We start from the raw sequence: 17,556 nt of genomic DNA, 5'->3' as shown, positions 1-17,556 counted from the left end.
TAAACAATTGGAAAACTCAGAAGAAATGGAGAGATTAATAGATATATAGGAATTGCCAAAACTAAACCAAGAAGACTTAAAAATCTTGAACTATCTAATAATAGCCACTGAAATTAAAGTGATAATAAAAATATACCAATGAAAAGCTGATGGATTCACAGACAAATTCTATAAGAACTACAGTAGGGAAGATCTAATACCAAAGTTGAGAGGCAAGGAGTATTTTTAAAATCATTCTCAGAAGCTAACATTATCCTGACTCCCAAACCAAACAGGATCCAACCAAAAAAGAGAACTATAGGCCAATTTCTCCAATGAACATACATGCAAAAATCTTTAACAAAATACTGGCAAAGAGAGTGCAATAAACATCAAAAAGATTGTTTATCCTGACCAATTAGATTTCACTCCAAGGATACACAGATGGTTTAAAGCATGTAAGTCAATTAACATAATTCATCACATAACTAGAAGGAGAAAAATCACATGATCACTTCAGTAGAATGCAGAAAAAGCCTTTGGCAAAATTCAACATCAATTCATGATTAAAATCCTGAAGAAAATAGGTGTAGAAAGTCTTTATCTCAACATGCAAAAAGCTATTTATGATCAACCTACTGCCAACATCATATTACATGGAGAAAAGGTGAAGGCCTTCCCTCTAAAATCAGGAATAAGACAAGGATGTCCATTATCACACTCCTATTCAATATAGCACTCCAAACATTAGCCAGAGCAATCAGACAAAGGAAAGAAATAAAAGGGATATGTATAGAAAAGGATGAAGCTGAAATACCATTATTTGCAGATCCTTTACTTACAAGACCCAAAAAACTCCACTGAAAGACTCCTAGAACTGATAATCAAATTCAGCAGTGTAGCAGGATAAAAAATAAACACATAAAATCAACAGCATTTTTATACACACTCACTGAAAACTCACTGAAAAAGAAATTAGGAAAACAATGCCATTCATAATGCATCAAAAAAAATTAAATAATTAGGAATTAACCTAAGAAAGTGAAAGATCCCTATAATGAAAATTGTATCAGACTGAAAAAGGAAATCAATGTCTCAGGGCTGGGGATGTGGCTCAGTGATAGAGCTCTTGATCGCTTTTCAGATAGAAATACTGAAAGAAAATGGTATTAGATGAGGAAAGCAAATAGGATTTTAATCGTACTTAACTAAAAAAAGACAAACCTAAATATATCAAAGATGGTAAGAAAGGCTGTCCAGTATTTTACCTCACTATTATTAAAATGTCATTAATATGGAACTTAGAAGGAATGGAAAGTGATTGAAACTACACTGGCTGGGAAAAAAAGTATGTAATTAGGTGGCTGTATGTTGGAAAGACCTATAACTTAGAACTAGGACAGACACCATGGAAGTGAATGAAGTAGACCATTAAGTGTCATAAAGCTACAGTAACATAAACTGCCTTGTACCAGTGTATTAGCTAATTCAGGCACAGAACCAGGATATTTGTTGTACTTAACGTCTATACAAATGCTGACATAATGGAGTTGTATACTATAAAGATATCATTATATGACTGAAGCAAAAGGAAACACAAGAATATGTTGAACTTACATGCTATTTCAGTTTTTATCACTCAAGGAACTAAAGTTCGCAAAATAAAGTACAATGTTTGGTAGAAGATAACATTTTAAGGATATAAACTAAAATAAAATCAATGGCCATGTTAGGGAGACAGATGCCAGAGTCATCTTAAAATATAAAGTGGGCATTCTCAGCCTGCTCAAAACCATGTGACTTGGAATGAAATCTAAACTCCACAATGGGGCATGTGAAGCCCCATCTGACCAGGCCGTTTACTGGTGTCTCTGACTTCATTTCCTGCTCCTCCTTGCCTAGATTGTTCTGCTCTGGCAATACGAGCCTCCCGCAGGGGCCTCTGGGCTTCCCCATACCTCCTCCAGAATGCAGCTTTCTTGGAACATGGTCATCTTTCTAGAAAGATCTTCCCTAATCTTAGAAAATACCCCCACCCCTAACCATGACCGCACACATTATCCACTGACCTGCTTTGTTTTTCTCTACACCGAAAATTAGTATCTTGCCTTTGTCTTCTTCATTACCATAACAGTGTATGTTACATTATAGGCTCTAAAGCAGTATTTGTTGAATAAAATATAACTATGTGATTTTTCCCCATCTGAAAATTTCTAAAAGACAGCTAATTCTATGGATAATTTTAAAAAAATCTCATGAGTGGGAAGACATATAAAAGAGGATGGTCTAAGAGAGTCAATACTGTGAAAATCCCACACACACATCCTGGACTTCATACCAAAAGCTACAGTGCCTAGAAAAGATCCATCCCAGGTATCTCTCCTGAGTACACATCGGTTCACATTCTTCTCTTTTTGTTTCCATTCCCACAACCACCTCTCTAGCTTCTACATCTCTTTTTAAAAAAACCTTTTAAATGTCATTTTCCCAGAAAAATATCTGGGTACCCAATGTAATTCAGATGCCCTGTTCCACAGCTCCAGTGCTCTAAATGTTTCATTCCATATGTTACCATACTGATTTTAACTGTTCCATTTGAAATACAGCTTTCCTGAAGGAATTAGAATCTAAACAGCTAGAAGCCATCAGAGTACCTGGCATGCAGGGCCACTCAGCAAATGTGGTGAATGACAAATAAGAGTAGATAGAGTCTAACTCTACTTTGGAGAGTTTACTTGCAAATGTTAAGGAAAAGAAGCTAAATCCCCAAAACTTAACATTTAATATGTCACGTTCCCTATCCAGATGTCAACATTTGACATTTGAGTCTTAGGAAAATAGGATGGTAACAAGGAGGGATATCACCCTCCTTGGAGAATTAAGAACATAACATTTTTAAGGGATACAGATTTAATGAAATAATATCTTTGCCCACAAAAAGAACCTAGCTATGTCCATGTTAACACTGGATATTCACTATTAAATCACTATTAAACATAGTTAAATATGGCCTTTGTATATATAACATATATACATATGTAATACAGTATATTATATGTAATCTACAATATATTGTTTTGGCTTTTTTTTTCTTTTGAGACAGGGTCTCACTATGCAGTTCAGGCTGGCCTTGAGCTCACTCTGTAGCCCAGGCTGGTCTTGAACTTGCAATGATCCTCTTGTCTCTATTTCTGTTACATGGAGAGAGTGAAACAAAACAAAATACCCTATCACTTCAATATAAATTGTCCTGCTTAGTCTGAAAACATTTCACACTTGAGTGTGCTTACTTGAGTATGAAGCTGAGTTAGAACTTCTGCAGAATAAGCAACGTGTCCCTGGTGTTTCTAAGTACTAACGAGAGGGGAGATCTCTCGTGTCATGCTTACCTGATTTCCCCCAAGGCCATGACACGTGTACAGAATCAGTGGCTTGCCTCCTTGATTATTCTCGCCAACATCCAGACACAGAGACCGACCAACACTTTTAATCTAAAGGAAAATTGTCAGTTACAAAAGTTAATCCGTATAGTTTACATTTTGTCAATGAATTCTAGAGAAGATAACTTGTTATTCCAGAGATTGTGACTGTTCATAAAAATGATGTAAAATCTCAAAGACAATAAACTAGAAAGTATTCCAGCAATTTTCCCTGAGCTATGTAAGTAGTGGCAGCAAGAAGTACATCGTGTAAGAAAGGAAAATACTCACATATCCAGATATAACAGGATTAAGGTCTGGCACATACACTTCTGGATAAATGGTGTCCAAATACCATGTGAAATTTTTACACTGCAAGCGTTTTCTTATTGCGAATCTTTTGGAAAGATCACCAAATGATTTCTAGAGAAAGATGAGAAGGGAATGCTTAATCAAAACAGCTCTGATAAAATATTCTAAAGGCCACTATTTGTATTATATGTGAGCATTAAAAAAGAAAGTTCTGGGTCAATAATACAAGATGCATTTTATCATCATTCATGATTCATTCAGGCAACAAATATGGCTGCCTGTTCATTTCCAGCCTCAGAGGGAGTCACACACCTCTGTAGTGCTGACAAGATGCTATTTTATTCTTCGTTGGTACCAACACACTTCTCTTCCAAGACAAAGATCTGTCTTGAAATGTTGTCAGCACAGGAATGATAGTGGGAGCATCCTAAAATGATCCTAACTTTACACTTAAAAGTGATCTGTAAAGTGACTTGTGGGAAAGTATGTGTAAATAATGTCAGCATGTATTAGATTTCTTGTTAGTAAAGAACACAAAATGCCCCTCCTCAACAACACAGTTGAGAGTAATTTTTTTTCCAGTGTAAGAGTCTTATTTTTCACAACATCACCAACTGGACCCTTAGTAGAAAAAGGCAATTTTCAGTTAATCACATTTTTCTTTATTTTAAGGGGTAAAGGAAACTTTCTTTTTTAAATAAAACACCATTAAACTGAAACACTGAAAAGATGTTTAGTTGATGGGCAACATTTTAGAGAAAAATTATAAATGTACAGAAAGGTAAACACTCAAGCTCACCAGTTCAAGTAAGGAAAAACATGCTAAGTTCAATGTTTGAACTCAGGTATTTCAACAAAAAGTAGACTTTTAAGGATTCTTGCATAAGAAGGTCTACCAGGTAGATCTAGGTGCTCTATAGTAAGAGCAGGTATTTGATGGCTCACTTGCCCTTCTGTGAGTACCAAACAGAGCAAATATTTCATTTAACACCTGTGTGCTTACCTGGCCAAATACTCCTGTGTAGAACACAACCTTCCCAACTTGTATTAGCGACCTGGGGGAGTAATCTAGCCCAGTAGTGCCCTGAATTGGCCTCCTACTGACATGATATAGGGTGACAAAAGAGACCAAAGAAAATGTGGCAGTAGGTAATGAGATCTTTCTTTACCATGATAGTCAAGATGTTGATGCCTTTGACTCTCAATAAACTAGTATTATTTTCTACAAAAATTTGGCTGCCATGTATGGAAGTGTCTTAACTGTTTAAGTGTCTTAAACTGTCTAGTAAGTTTACCACGTCCAATATAAAGACTCTCAGGTCTGGGGTACTAAGCATCACGATTCTGTTGGGTGGAATAGCTAGCTCTGACTAGGTAATAATAAGAGCTCTGTATGTTTGTTAGCACTTAGCACTTCCTTATTTCAAAGCAACTCTGGCAGAGAGGCAGGACATGTACTTCATCTCTGAAGACAGGGAAGAAGAAAGACAAAACATGTCCCATGTACTCTACATCCAGGCCCTGGTAACTACTCTATGAGTGCCATCCCCATTGTATGTTCTCAAACGGGCACTGCCAAGCCAGCACCTCCAGGGAGTAAAAGAACTAGAACTTAAAAAGAAAGTCTTGATAAGCCTGGCCCATTCTCATGGCCCGTTAAGACATTTTTCATCTCTATCTTCTTTTTAAAATGCCACTTAGAACTGATTTTTAGGTTTTTAAACACATCCACTGAAACCAGTAAAAAAAGCAGTTCTACTTAATCTTATTTTTTTGAGTAAAATATTGAAATATGCACAGTCACTTAAATGAAATATCTTTCATACATAGGGGATAAGAGCATGTAAAATGCCTGAATTTAAAAAAAAAAAAACGCTTCACTCTTCTTTTTATTTATTTATTTATTTATTTTTTCTGGTACCGGCAACCGAACTCACGATCTTGCGCTTGCCAGGCAGGCGCTGTGCCGCTGAACTAAATCCCCAGCCCCCTCACTCTTCTTTTCAACAGAAGAAGACGGGCTTCTATAAGATACATTTTAAAAGTTAAAATTCTAAAGCCCAGCTTCAAAAATCTTTTAAATGTTTTGTGCTTGAGGTCTCTCAAGCAAAAGAACCTGTGAACTTGGTATAGACATTTATAATTTAATGACTTAGCTGTAACTTACTTGCTTAACAATTTTGGCTGCCTCTGTATTTCTCCTATAAAATATTTCCTTGTATTCATCCATCCAAACCTCCGCAAGGCGGACTTGGTTGCGAGCAATCACTTGTGTGCCTTTCGGAAAGGAATGAGGGCTTTTGCTGCGAAAAACATGTCCAACAACAGAGCAAGGCATAATCTCCAACTGCCCACCACACTGCCATACCTGATGATTAATGATATTTGTTTAAATGTACAGTACTTAGCGAAAATCAAACTGTTGCCTAAAAATTCACCTTTAAGATACTAATGTAAACAAAGTATAAGGAATTATTATAATTTTACCAATAGCCTCCCTGCTGTTTCACTTCAACTTCAGCTGTGTAAATGGAAAGAACAATTTTACTAAATGAAGGAAACGCTAAGGACAGCAAAAGCACATCTCCCGAAGGTAAGCTAACAATGATTTTGGACCCTGCACAGAAACGAACTCGGCGATGGTGGTACACCTCTGCAATCCCTGTGCTCTGGGGGACCAAGGCAGGAGGATGGAAAGTTTGAGGCTGGGAAAATTAGGGATTTAGCAACACTCTATATCAAAATAAAAAGTACAAAAAGCTGTGGATGTAGGTCAGTGTGAAGCCTCTGGAGTCAAAGGCAATACGATCACCAAAAAAGAAAAGAAGAAAAGCCTCCAAAATGTATTTATTTTCTTTTCAAAAAGTTATCCAAGTTTTCTAACTAATATACACAGAAGATCAAAGGCTCTTGTGCATCTGACTTTCAATTTATACAACTGACATGATCATTTCGTTTAAATTACAGGATTTCTCTTCTCAGTGATGAACTAGGTCTAGTGGAACGCTATTTACCCGTTATATATTCAATTTGGTGGCCAAGAAAATAATTCCTGATAGCAATGATTATCAAAGTATAATCCACTAAATTTGCAAAACAGTTCAGTTATTATTAAAAGTTGATGGCTATTTAGATTGTGTTCAAAAACTTATTTGTATTAATTCAAAATACAATGGTGAATCATGAAATTATTGTTTAGTTTTATCTAAATGTGCTAATAATTGATTTTGTTATAATCACTAAGCAAAAAGTATGAAAAGAAGTTATGTTTAACAGTATTTCCTAGTATTAGAGCAAATGATCCCATCTTTTGCTTCCTTTTTACTATTCTTAAAACATACAAAAAAACACTAATATTTCAAGTCCACAAACTATGCCTGAAATAAAAAATGTGGTATATGCTGCAAATATTTAAATGAATAAAACAAGACTCCTGCCCTTACAGTCCAAACTGGAGTAAGATCATCACTGCCAGGGAGTGACAATGCCAGCACTAATACTATATAAATCTTAACTCCTAGTTCGTTTCTTTTTTCACTACATTCCAGCCGAAGAGATGAAAAATTAATGATGAAATTATAACAAACTCATAAAATCAAACAAATTAGGTAATGTTGAGATTACCCAAAGCTTTTGTGTTGTTTTTCATATTAATTTTAATATGTATAGGAAAATGGTATATTTTACCCAAAGAGTTAAGTTCAATGTCCTTTAAAATTACACATAAACTTTTTTTCCATGCAACTCCCCTGATAATCAACTCATTTCCTGAACCACTAGGTTTAATTATATTTATCTTGGCTGGAATTCAATAGCTACAAGTGCATTAATTGGTTTAACTGATTCTTCTTGTTACACTGGCAACCATGTGTAAATATATCAAGTCACAATTTAAAAGGAAATGTTCTTATCCTAAAATTCCCAGTAATTAAATATTAAAAACCACTAAAAGACTGCATACATTCATAATCATCTGTACCCGCCAATTAGAAGACAATACACTTCATTGTTTAACATGTGTCCATATTTAATCTCCACAAACTTACCCTGAAAGACATTTCTATATTTTCACCTCCCCAGATTTCCATTTCTTCATCATAACTTCCAATATGCTCAAAATATTCTTTTGATATGGAAAAAAGGCCTCCTGCAAAAGTGGGTGTTCTGAAAAATAATACATTATCAAACTTTGTAAAAAAAAACTACACAAGTTAGAATAGTATATACTAACATCTGAATAACTTTATAAATTAAAGAGATACCATAATTTAAACTTTTTGTAGATTAATAAGAACTGAAATATTATCTCAGGAGTCAACTCTGAGGGAAATGAGTATTTTCAATGTCTTCTCCAAGATCAGTGTTTTCTCCTAACCATATTATAAGTTTCTTAATTATTTATTTGGAAGACAAAAGCTTATTTTATTGTATTTCCTATTCAGTAATCTCATGCGTGACTAGATTATTTGAATTTTCTCTATATTTAGAACATGTGTTCTCCTTTATTGTTAGTATGAACTACCTCAGAGGCAACTGATGTAAAAACTAAAAATTCATACATAGTCAATACATGGTGTGACAGTATAAATATAAAACATTGAGAGCAATCATCTTACTTAATTGGGTAGGTTTCATCTTTCCTTCTCTGCTTCTCATGATCAGGAAGTGATTCCCAGCCAAATGAAAGGCTCCAGTCAAAATTTCCACGGTTATGGTTACTACCATAAGGAGAAGGTTTGTTGAATTCGAATGTGTTCAGATCTATGGAGGCAATGTCTGGACTCACAACAGCAGTATAGTTCTCGGATATTCTGGCCAGCAAAGGCTCTAACCAACCATAGAAACATTCACCTGCAAAAAACAGAATTTTAATCAATTCATTGAAAACACTGAATGTTTTTCTTTGGTTGTTTGGTCGAAATTTGCAGAGAAATGGGAATAAAAAATTATTTGTGTGTTTTTTTAACATGTGTATAGATAGTAGCGATTTCTTTTTCCCCTAGCTTTAATGAGTTATAATAGACAAAAATTCCCCATATTTATGGTATACAGCATAATGATTTGGTGTTTGTATACACTGTGAAATGGTCACTAAAATCAAGCTAACACATTCACCACCACACTTGAGTTAATCTGCTAAGAATATTTAAGATCTACTCCTAGCAAATTTTACACATAAAATACTTTATAAACTATAGACCCTATCATGTACAATTGATCTGCAAAATAAAGGATTTCTAGATTTTTTGTGATGAGGTAGGATGAAAGGAAAAGCAAGACTGAGATAACTAGGAAAATTTCCCTATAGATGATGATCCTTTTCTCCTAGAAGAAATCAAATATAGATATATTTAAGCTTCAGATTATATGTTGTTTCCCTTTAAAACAGGAAGCTTTTCACCTAGCCCAAATATGTTCTGATATAGTTAAACTTGCTCTCAACCCCCCAGTAAGGTAGAGCAATTGAAAACTTCATTCCCCTCATTGGGCATTAGGAGAAAGTTACATCAAGGACTCAGAATATTTTGATTTTAGCAGTGGAGATAAAAGACCATTCAAAAATACAACTTAGTGGAAGGTGGGGGCAAAGGACTGCTATGAAAAGTGTGAACTCTCATTATGGACTGAGATATCCTGCATAACACAGAATGAGGCCAGGCAAGACATATTCAGTCCTGTTCTGGACTCCCCAGTAAGTAAACTTTGGCAGTCCTGGGACAGGAGTACCATCGTACACATTCCCAAAGAGGGGTCTACCCTTATTTTAATGATGAACTGGAAAAAGAATGGTGTTCTTTGAAAAACATCTCCAGGTCTCTTTTCAATTTTAACTATCTTGTATTGAAAGAATGGTGGACGCAATGGCTTTAAACAACTCCAGGAAACCTAAAAGTCCTTCTGTAATGTTAGCATATGCTTACAATCTTTGTTGGGCCAAAGATAATGAAAGGGCTGGCAAGTTCAAGGCTAAATGCTCAAAATATTAAAAACCCAAAAATAAAAACAAAAAACAAAAACTGAAACTCACCAAACCTATAGCTCAAGGGACTACATGATATTTATTAATACTTCAAGTCATAATACACTGATTCCAAAAATACTTTCTGAATACTGTACGTAGTACCTAAAAACAGTGACACTGAAACACATTAAAGAAAAATCCCAAAAGCAACACTGAAACAAAAATTGATAATATTCATGGAAAAGGTGGAAGTTGGGAAGGGATATCCCTAACTTGACATAAGAAGGATCTCACAAATCTTGCAAAAAAGAGAGATCTGAGATATCAAAGTTACAAGTGGCAGAACTGGGCCAAAGGTTAATGATAATGTTTACTACACTTAAGCAAATTTATTTTTGTTTTAAAAATGTGACAATCAAATATAATAAAAAAGTTTTTCCTGCTTTTAAGCAGGATGAATGGGCAGGCGCTTGTGCTTTTGGTTTATTGAAAGGAACAGTGAATGTTGAATTACTTGATGAACCTTACACACCTGTATCTGGTAATCTCAGCAACTACTCTGAAGATAACAGTAATACAACAATGATTGCAGACTTCCTATCAACTTGTTCTGAAATTCTGTATCATTTTTATAGCTTTTGGGCTGTTTTGTTTTTGTTGGTTTGTTTTTGTTCTTTTCTCTTTAAAATAACATAAAATAAACAAATAGGATGAACATCTGTAAGCAAAAGCAAAAAGAGAAATCCTTGTCATGAATTCACTTAGAATCTGGTCCGTGGAGAACATTAAAGCTGAGGAGACTTAACCGTAATGGAGGTAGAGTTCTGCCCAAGTGTAGCGATGTTCTTAGGCACAGCCACTTTCTGCTTGGACTGTCACTGCTGGAATACTTGAAAATGCTCTCCAAGAAAATGGAATTAGGCATCTAGAGAATATTAACTTTTAAATTAGTGGAGGAAAGGGAAAATGTTACAACTATATCTGTACACACATACTTACAGTGAGCATCTAAAAATGTGAGCGTTTCAGCTGTTGCTACTGCTGCTCCTAGCAACCGAGCGGTGATCAGACCTTTCCTTTCCTTTTGTCTGACTATTTTTACCATAGAAAATTGTTTGATATATTCCTCTAGTTTTTCATGTAAGTAATCTGTAAAGACAAATAAATCAGGGTTATTTCTAAGTTTATTTTCATATACAATATAGGAAACCTAATAAAATTGCAGAGCAAATATCTTTCCAAATGCATGTTAATAGTTTCACACGTTCTTTCATTAAGATGAAAATGTTTACCTTTATTCTTCACTGGGAAAAAGGCTCTATGTGCATATTTAACTACTGTTACACATGATAACACATATGTATCTTGTACATTTCATGTTAATAAATGTAACATGTTTGGATGGGACAGAACAGAGGTGTAAACAGGGTAGAGCCTGAGAAATGCATCCAGAGATTGACTGTGACAGTGAAAGAAATACGACTTGGCCAAAAAGATACTTGACACTTTTTAAAATTGGTTTTTAAGCCTGGAAATCTTAATGAAAATGCCAAGTATCAGAGGGATTCTTTCATATTTAGGCAGTGATCAAAATACTTTAAGGCCAAAATGTTGAGAAAAAGACCAACAGGAAAGTCCAGAGCTAGAATGGTTTGGGAATATTTCTACAGTCAGCAGGAAATTTTTGGAAGCTTTGGAGTCTCCTGACAGATTTCCTTCCAATAAAAATATGGAAGTAGAAAGGAACATGTAAATCAGGAAGCTAAAAGCAAGCAAAATTATAGCAATAGGTATATAATTTAAAATATTGGACATTCCAATTTGGATGAGATACATAATAAGCAAAAGTTGAGACAGTAGGTAAAAGAAAACTCCATTGATCAAGGCTGTTTATGTTTTCAAACATCTTAAGCTCATTTTTCACCATTAAATTCCCAAATCCTGTTGAGTAAATAATGCAGTTCTCCAAGTGGCTTTCTTTTGGCGAGGACACAAATTGTGGAGAAAAGATGTGGAAATGTGGAGCAAGTCAATAGTGTCCTAGGCCAGATGGTGGCTTCTGATATGTATCAGGAGAGCTTCAGATGACTCTGAGGGCATCTGTGATGATATCTCTTTTTGTCAGTTTTACAGTGATACAGATAAGATAGCTGCTGATTTACAGTTTAAACATTCATAAGGGAGGTGAGATTTCAGGAACAACCCTCTGGAAAAATCTAAATCTAAACACTATTATCTCAGAATAGTAGTCTTAACTTTGAGGCATCTTCTAAATTCTCTTGAAATAAATCTCTTAAAGACAAGCAGCGTTGTAGTTTATAAAGAAGAAACTTAAAAGTATTTTCTGCTTTCAGAAACTTGTAAAATTTTAAAGGTCTTAATAGGAATTGATTTTTTAAAATGGAGTTTCCACAGATCCTTTCCATAAAACCTCTCATTGTTTGAATTCATTAAAAATTTTTAAAACTTATCCAAGACTTCTGAACTTCCTGTAAATTCTTATCTGTCCCTGAAATTTACTCTATACTCTCCTTCCTGGAGGGTAAGTACACTTGAGCTCAGAGGGCATCATTACTTTTAGCTATGAGACTTCAGTCCAGCTCTCTTACCTGACTTGTCACTTAGTTTCTTTATGCATAAAATAAAGATTACAGTGTTTACTCCTAGAGAACATTATTGAGAAGATAAATGAGAAATTACTGTACAAATAAAGCATTATAAAGACAGAGCCTAGCAGATGGCCTGTGCTCTGAAAAGTGTCTTTTCTTTTACTATCACTGAGTTTAACAACTTTATTGTGACCCATGCACATATTTTATGCTGCCTTTTCCCAGGCAAAGTGGAACCAGGGACTAGTTTCTACTTCCCAGGCTCCTTTCCAGCAGAAAGGGATACATTTTCCACAATGGGCATTGTTTGATAGCGCTTCAATTGTGTGAGACAAACTACAAGAGGACCCAAAGATAACTTTCTCTAAGAAAACTGTTCTAAATCTACTGTCAGACACTATAAAGAATTATACAAATATTCAGCTCAATTGATTAAGCAGTTTCACTTCTAACTTGTCTAAAAGGATAATGCAACGAAAGGAAGCGATCTGAAGACAAGAATAGTGTTTGCTGTGGTATAACACAGAATACCACTGCAGGATGAAGGAAAGATGAAAGGGTAAGGAAAATATGTCTGGTAAATCACCATCATTAAAAATAAAGTTTTAAAAGTAAGATAAACTGGCTAATAACAATGTTATGTGAAAATGTTACTTTTTAAAATGAGTTCCTTGACATGGATAATTAGATAAACATACCCTTATTTAGACAGAGATGAAGAAAGAAAGTAAAAGGAATAAAAGGAAACAGGAACATTATGAGTATGTTTTTAAATTCTGATTTTGTTTAATTCAGGGATTCTGGTTCTATAATTAAATAGAGACAGTGCTGTCAGTTGAAGGCTTATAGGAAGTAAACTTACTGTGATCAAACAAAATAAAAATCATCTGAGAGAAATCATTCAAGAAGCCAAAGGAAAAGAAAAGATGTTTAACATAGCATTGTTTTTAACATAAAGTATATAGAGGTGTGCAGAAGCTAATCAGACATCACATAAAGCCTATGGAAAACAGTTCAACTAGACAGAAGAGGGGAAAACTCAGGTCAAACAGTAAATAAATCCGCTGATTACAATTAAATGGTGAGGTAACCTGGGTATTAGGGATTTGAATTAGATTTCTACAGTATAAAACTTGAATCTAGGGGCTTGAATTATAAAACTTCAACATTTAAAGGATAGGTTTCACATCCAGGTTTAAAAAAAAAAGTCTCTGCTATTAGATAGGTATGGAGGTGCACATCTCTAATCCCAGCTATCCAGGAGGTTGAGGCAGGGGGATCGCCAATTCAAGGCCAGCCAGGGCAACTTCAGGAGACCCTGTCCTAAAATAAAGAACCAAAAGAAAAAAAGGACTGAGGATGTAGATCAGCCCTCCCTGAGTTCATTCCCCAGTACTTTGAAGACAAAACAAAAACAGAATCTTGGAGGTTAAGCAAAGCTAACCTAAACTTTCACTTATCTTAAGACTATAACCACAATTTACTCAAAATATTTAATTTTAAAACCATGGAAACCTTTAGAATTATATGTCAAAGTGGTTAAATAAACCAGGATAGCCAGGTCTAGTGGTGCATGTCTATAAGCTTAGCACTAGGAGGCTGAAGTAGGAGGACTGCCACAAGTTCGAGGCCAGCCTGGGCTCCACAGTGAGTTCAGGTGCAGCCTGAAATATTCAGTAAGACCCTGTCTCAAAAACCAAAATAAATAAATAAACCAGGCTAATCATTTCAACTTTACTCACTTACTACTATGTCTGGAATCTGTATACATCTCACAATTGATGAGGTGTAACTCACTAGGCACCTTTTCCTTTTCACATGGACATAAAATAATGGTGTAGCAAGGCACTACAGCACATGCCTCTAATCCCAGCATTCTGGGAGGCTGAGTCAGGAGAACCACAAATTCGAGCCCAGTCTGGGCAGCTCAGCAACTTAGCAAGACCTTGTCTCAAAATAGAAATTAAAAAGTTGCTGAGAATATAGCTCAGTACAATGGTCCTAGGTTCATTTCCTAGTACTGATTTCTTTTCTTAAAAAAAGATAAAATAGATAGTGCTTTGGATTTGATAAAGCATATATTTCCATTTCACAAATGAAAAAACACCACCTGGAAGGAGATCTTTGGGAATCTGCCTATAAACACGGGTTCCTTTAGGAATAAACTTTGCAGTCTTAGAGATAATCTGTTCGGTACTTAAAACACACGTAATTTTGAAAATTTAGCATATTAGATTAGGCTTATAATTCCAATTTAAAATGTGTAATTTAGTGCCTGAGCTACAATTTTAAGTGAAAATGAATTAAAAATTTTGGCCAAAGCAAAGCAAACTGTAGTTATTATTTAGTAATAATTGATATTTATATTAACTCATTGACTTTTCAAAACAACCCTAGGAGTTATATACTATTTCTCTATGTTCTCAATTCTAAGTTACAAAGTTGGATACATCTTGTAATCAATTTCATGTCAGTTTAATTGGTTATGTTTTTCTTTTTTTGACTTATAAACTAATGATACCTTAAATTTGATGCAGTATGGTATGATTTCAATTTTATCAATGAAGAAACTGAAACAGAGATGTTAAATAATTTGCCAACTTACACAGCTGGTTAGAACAAGAACTGAGATTCAAATTAAGGCAGCCTGACTCCAGGCTGTAATCTGTGCTCTTATTAATCACAATATCTTACAATAAAAGTCACACTTTGAGACCAATAGTCATGAATAATGTGTTTCACACATTACTGCACTTCAAAATATTTGAATATGGATATCCCTGGCTTCTACTTTCATACGTCACACATACCAATCAAACTATCCAAGTTCAGAGATGGCAGACAGAGAGCACAACATAACCAAGTATTCCTTGCACACCACCGTATAGATTCACTGGGGAAACAATCTAATTTGTGCTTTCTTACCATCTACACTAGCATCATCCACCAAAATGATTTCCTTCAGCAGTATTGCAGGTGAAGAATAGAGCACACTGTGGACAGTTCTAAGCAGCGTGGACCACGCTTCATTATGAAAAACTATTATGACACTGGTGGTAGGCAAGGGAGGGCAGCGTTTAAATTTTTGTTCAATACATCTAGAAGAAGCCAAAGTAGAAGAACAATTATAACTTTTATTACTTAATTTCATAGCTATACCATTGCTAAAGAATCATTAACCTTTATCATCAAAAGATGAGAGCAAATAGTTTCTTTCTACATGTAATAGCCTTAACACTGTATAAGTGTAAATAGATCAAACCAAACTTTTACAAGCAGATCATCCAGAGATTATGCCTGGTGGTATAGATCACAATATGTTATTATAAAATTTCTTGACTAATTATTAAATAGTAATTATTAAAAACATTTAAAGTAAAAAGCCTACAGATGAGGCAATATGTAAAAATAAAAAATCCTGTTACCTCCCCAAATAACAGCCAACTTTTTCCATTTTCTTGCAAAAGTCATCCATTTTTCTTATTTGCAACCTAAACCGTGCAACTGTATTGTTTTTGTAGAGATTATTTTATAGTACAGTTTCTTAAGTACATAATGTATGTTTTCCAAATATTTACTATTTTCTGTTTATTTAATACATTTTCTTTGATCTATATTGAACCAAAGGAAAAAAATCACTTACCATGAAACCTAAATTCTTACGATGCTCATCATTAGGTAAATTCTTTTTTCTTAAATCTTTTTCTTTGAAACAAAGTCTCACTGTAGTTCAGGCTATCCTTGAGCTCACTACGTAGCTCAGGTTGGCCTCAAACTAGTGGTGATCATCCTACCTCAGCCTCGCAAGTGCTGGGACTCGAGGTGTGTACCACCACAACTGGCCAATTAGGTAAATTCTTAATACCATATTTCAAGTATTCTGAAAAAGATCTTTGCTCTACTGTTTAATTAATATCTAGCATTTTAACAGGACATATTTAAAATTTTAAAATAAATACCTAAATCCATGTGTAAAGTCTTGGGCACCTGTCACCATCTGCAAGGTTGATAGGCACTGAGAGAGAAATCTTAAGCGCTGCTAACTCATCAGTGGTGCTATCCATTAGCTAAAGACACTAATCACCAGGTGAATTTGAATATAGTTTTATAACAGTACCTTCTTCAAAGAAAATATTCTTTATATTAAGAAACTAGGGTGTTGTGGTTCTGTACAGTTTCTAGCCTTTGATACTGGAGATGTGGAGAAGATCACTGATGCCAACCCACTGAATCGAGGTGAAGATGAAATGACAGAGAAAAGGGCTTTAAAACGATGGGACATGAAATAACTATGTGTGGTCTACAGAAAAGACAAACAGAGCAACTGTATTTCTAAGATCATTTAAACCATCACTTGCTGTATGATTTTGAACAAAACACTATAAAATCCTCACACATGGATGGTGAAGTCTTCCCACAAAATAAGTAAAGTAAGTGAAGAAGCAAATATTGGTGCTCAAACCCAAAGATATGGAAATAAATCACTCACTCATTGTGCTAAGAGTCAACACACTGCAGTTGATTTCTAGAGCCAGAGGAGAGGCAATCTCCTCTGGGTGAGTTTAATTTCTCATATTAATTACTTTATATCCATATTCCAATGTGCATATCTTTGGAATCATTTCAGGGAGCAAATCCTGAGGGTAGAATATTTATAGTGAACAAGAATGGGAATGACTGGGGATCGAATATGTAAAGGACGTATCAACAAAACTTAGAAGGCACAGGAGATGGTGAGGGTAGATGGAGCCAAAGTGACTGCTCTCATGCCTCGTGACTTAAAAGTGCAATACAAAGGCACAGGCAGAAGCAAGTTAGCATAATTTCCCTTATGCACTGGAATAAAAGCAAATTATTCTAAACTGAATGTCAAACTACCAATTAAAAATAAAGTTCAAATTTGGAATATATACATATGTATGTATATGTACCTGAACCTTAGTTACACAGAATTACTACATATAAATTCATATTTTTAACATCTAGAGATTTATAAACATGAACTATAAATACAAATTCTGAGAAACTCCATAATATAGCATCTTTTTTAAATGAAAAAGAACTGCCTAATAACTTATTGTCTTAAAGGCATCTTAGGGAGGGAATAGAATTTTAGGAGTAAGCCTTTTTTCATATCTTTATTTTCCATGCAGTTAATATAATATTAATCAATAATTCTAAAAAAAGCAAAGATGCAATGTCTAAAACTACACAAAAATTCACACTACTAAAATGCTGTCCCTTTAATCTTTTTTTTTTTTTTTTTTTTTTTTTT

General features: G+C 34.7%; 1 protein-coding gene across 2 annotated transcripts in view; it reads right to left on the bottom strand.

Moving 5' to 3' along the window:
• The window catches only part of Galnt3 (polypeptide N-acetylgalactosaminyltransferase 3), a 41,038-nt gene that overhangs the window by 6,503 nt on the left and 16,979 nt on the right, over positions 1–17,556 (bottom strand). For both annotated transcript variants that reach the window (XM_005393291.2, XM_013518790.1), the window contains exons 3-9: positions 15,207–15,379; positions 10,672–10,821; positions 8,327–8,561; positions 7,757–7,874; positions 5,878–6,078; positions 3,690–3,821; positions 3,369–3,470 (exon numbers count right to left, since the gene is read on the bottom strand). In XM_005393291.2, the coding sequence (XP_005393348.1) occupies positions 3,369–3,470; positions 3,690–3,821; positions 5,878–6,078; positions 7,757–7,874; positions 8,327–8,561; positions 10,672–10,821; positions 15,207–15,379 (1,111 nt within the window). The remainder of the gene's footprint in view (positions 1–3,368; positions 3,471–3,689; positions 3,822–5,877; positions 6,079–7,756; positions 7,875–8,326; positions 8,562–10,671; positions 10,822–15,206; positions 15,380–17,556) is intronic.

Source organism: Chinchilla lanigera, unplaced genomic scaffold, assembly GCF_000276665.1.
Source record: "Chinchilla lanigera isolate Chin_1 unplaced genomic scaffold, ChiLan1.0 scaffold00048, whole genome shotgun sequence".
NCBI classification, from domain to species: domain Eukaryota; kingdom Metazoa; phylum Chordata; class Mammalia; order Rodentia; family Chinchillidae; genus Chinchilla; species Chinchilla lanigera.
Note: the sequence above shows the minus strand (reverse complement) of the source record. Positions and strands in the feature narration are given on the sequence as shown.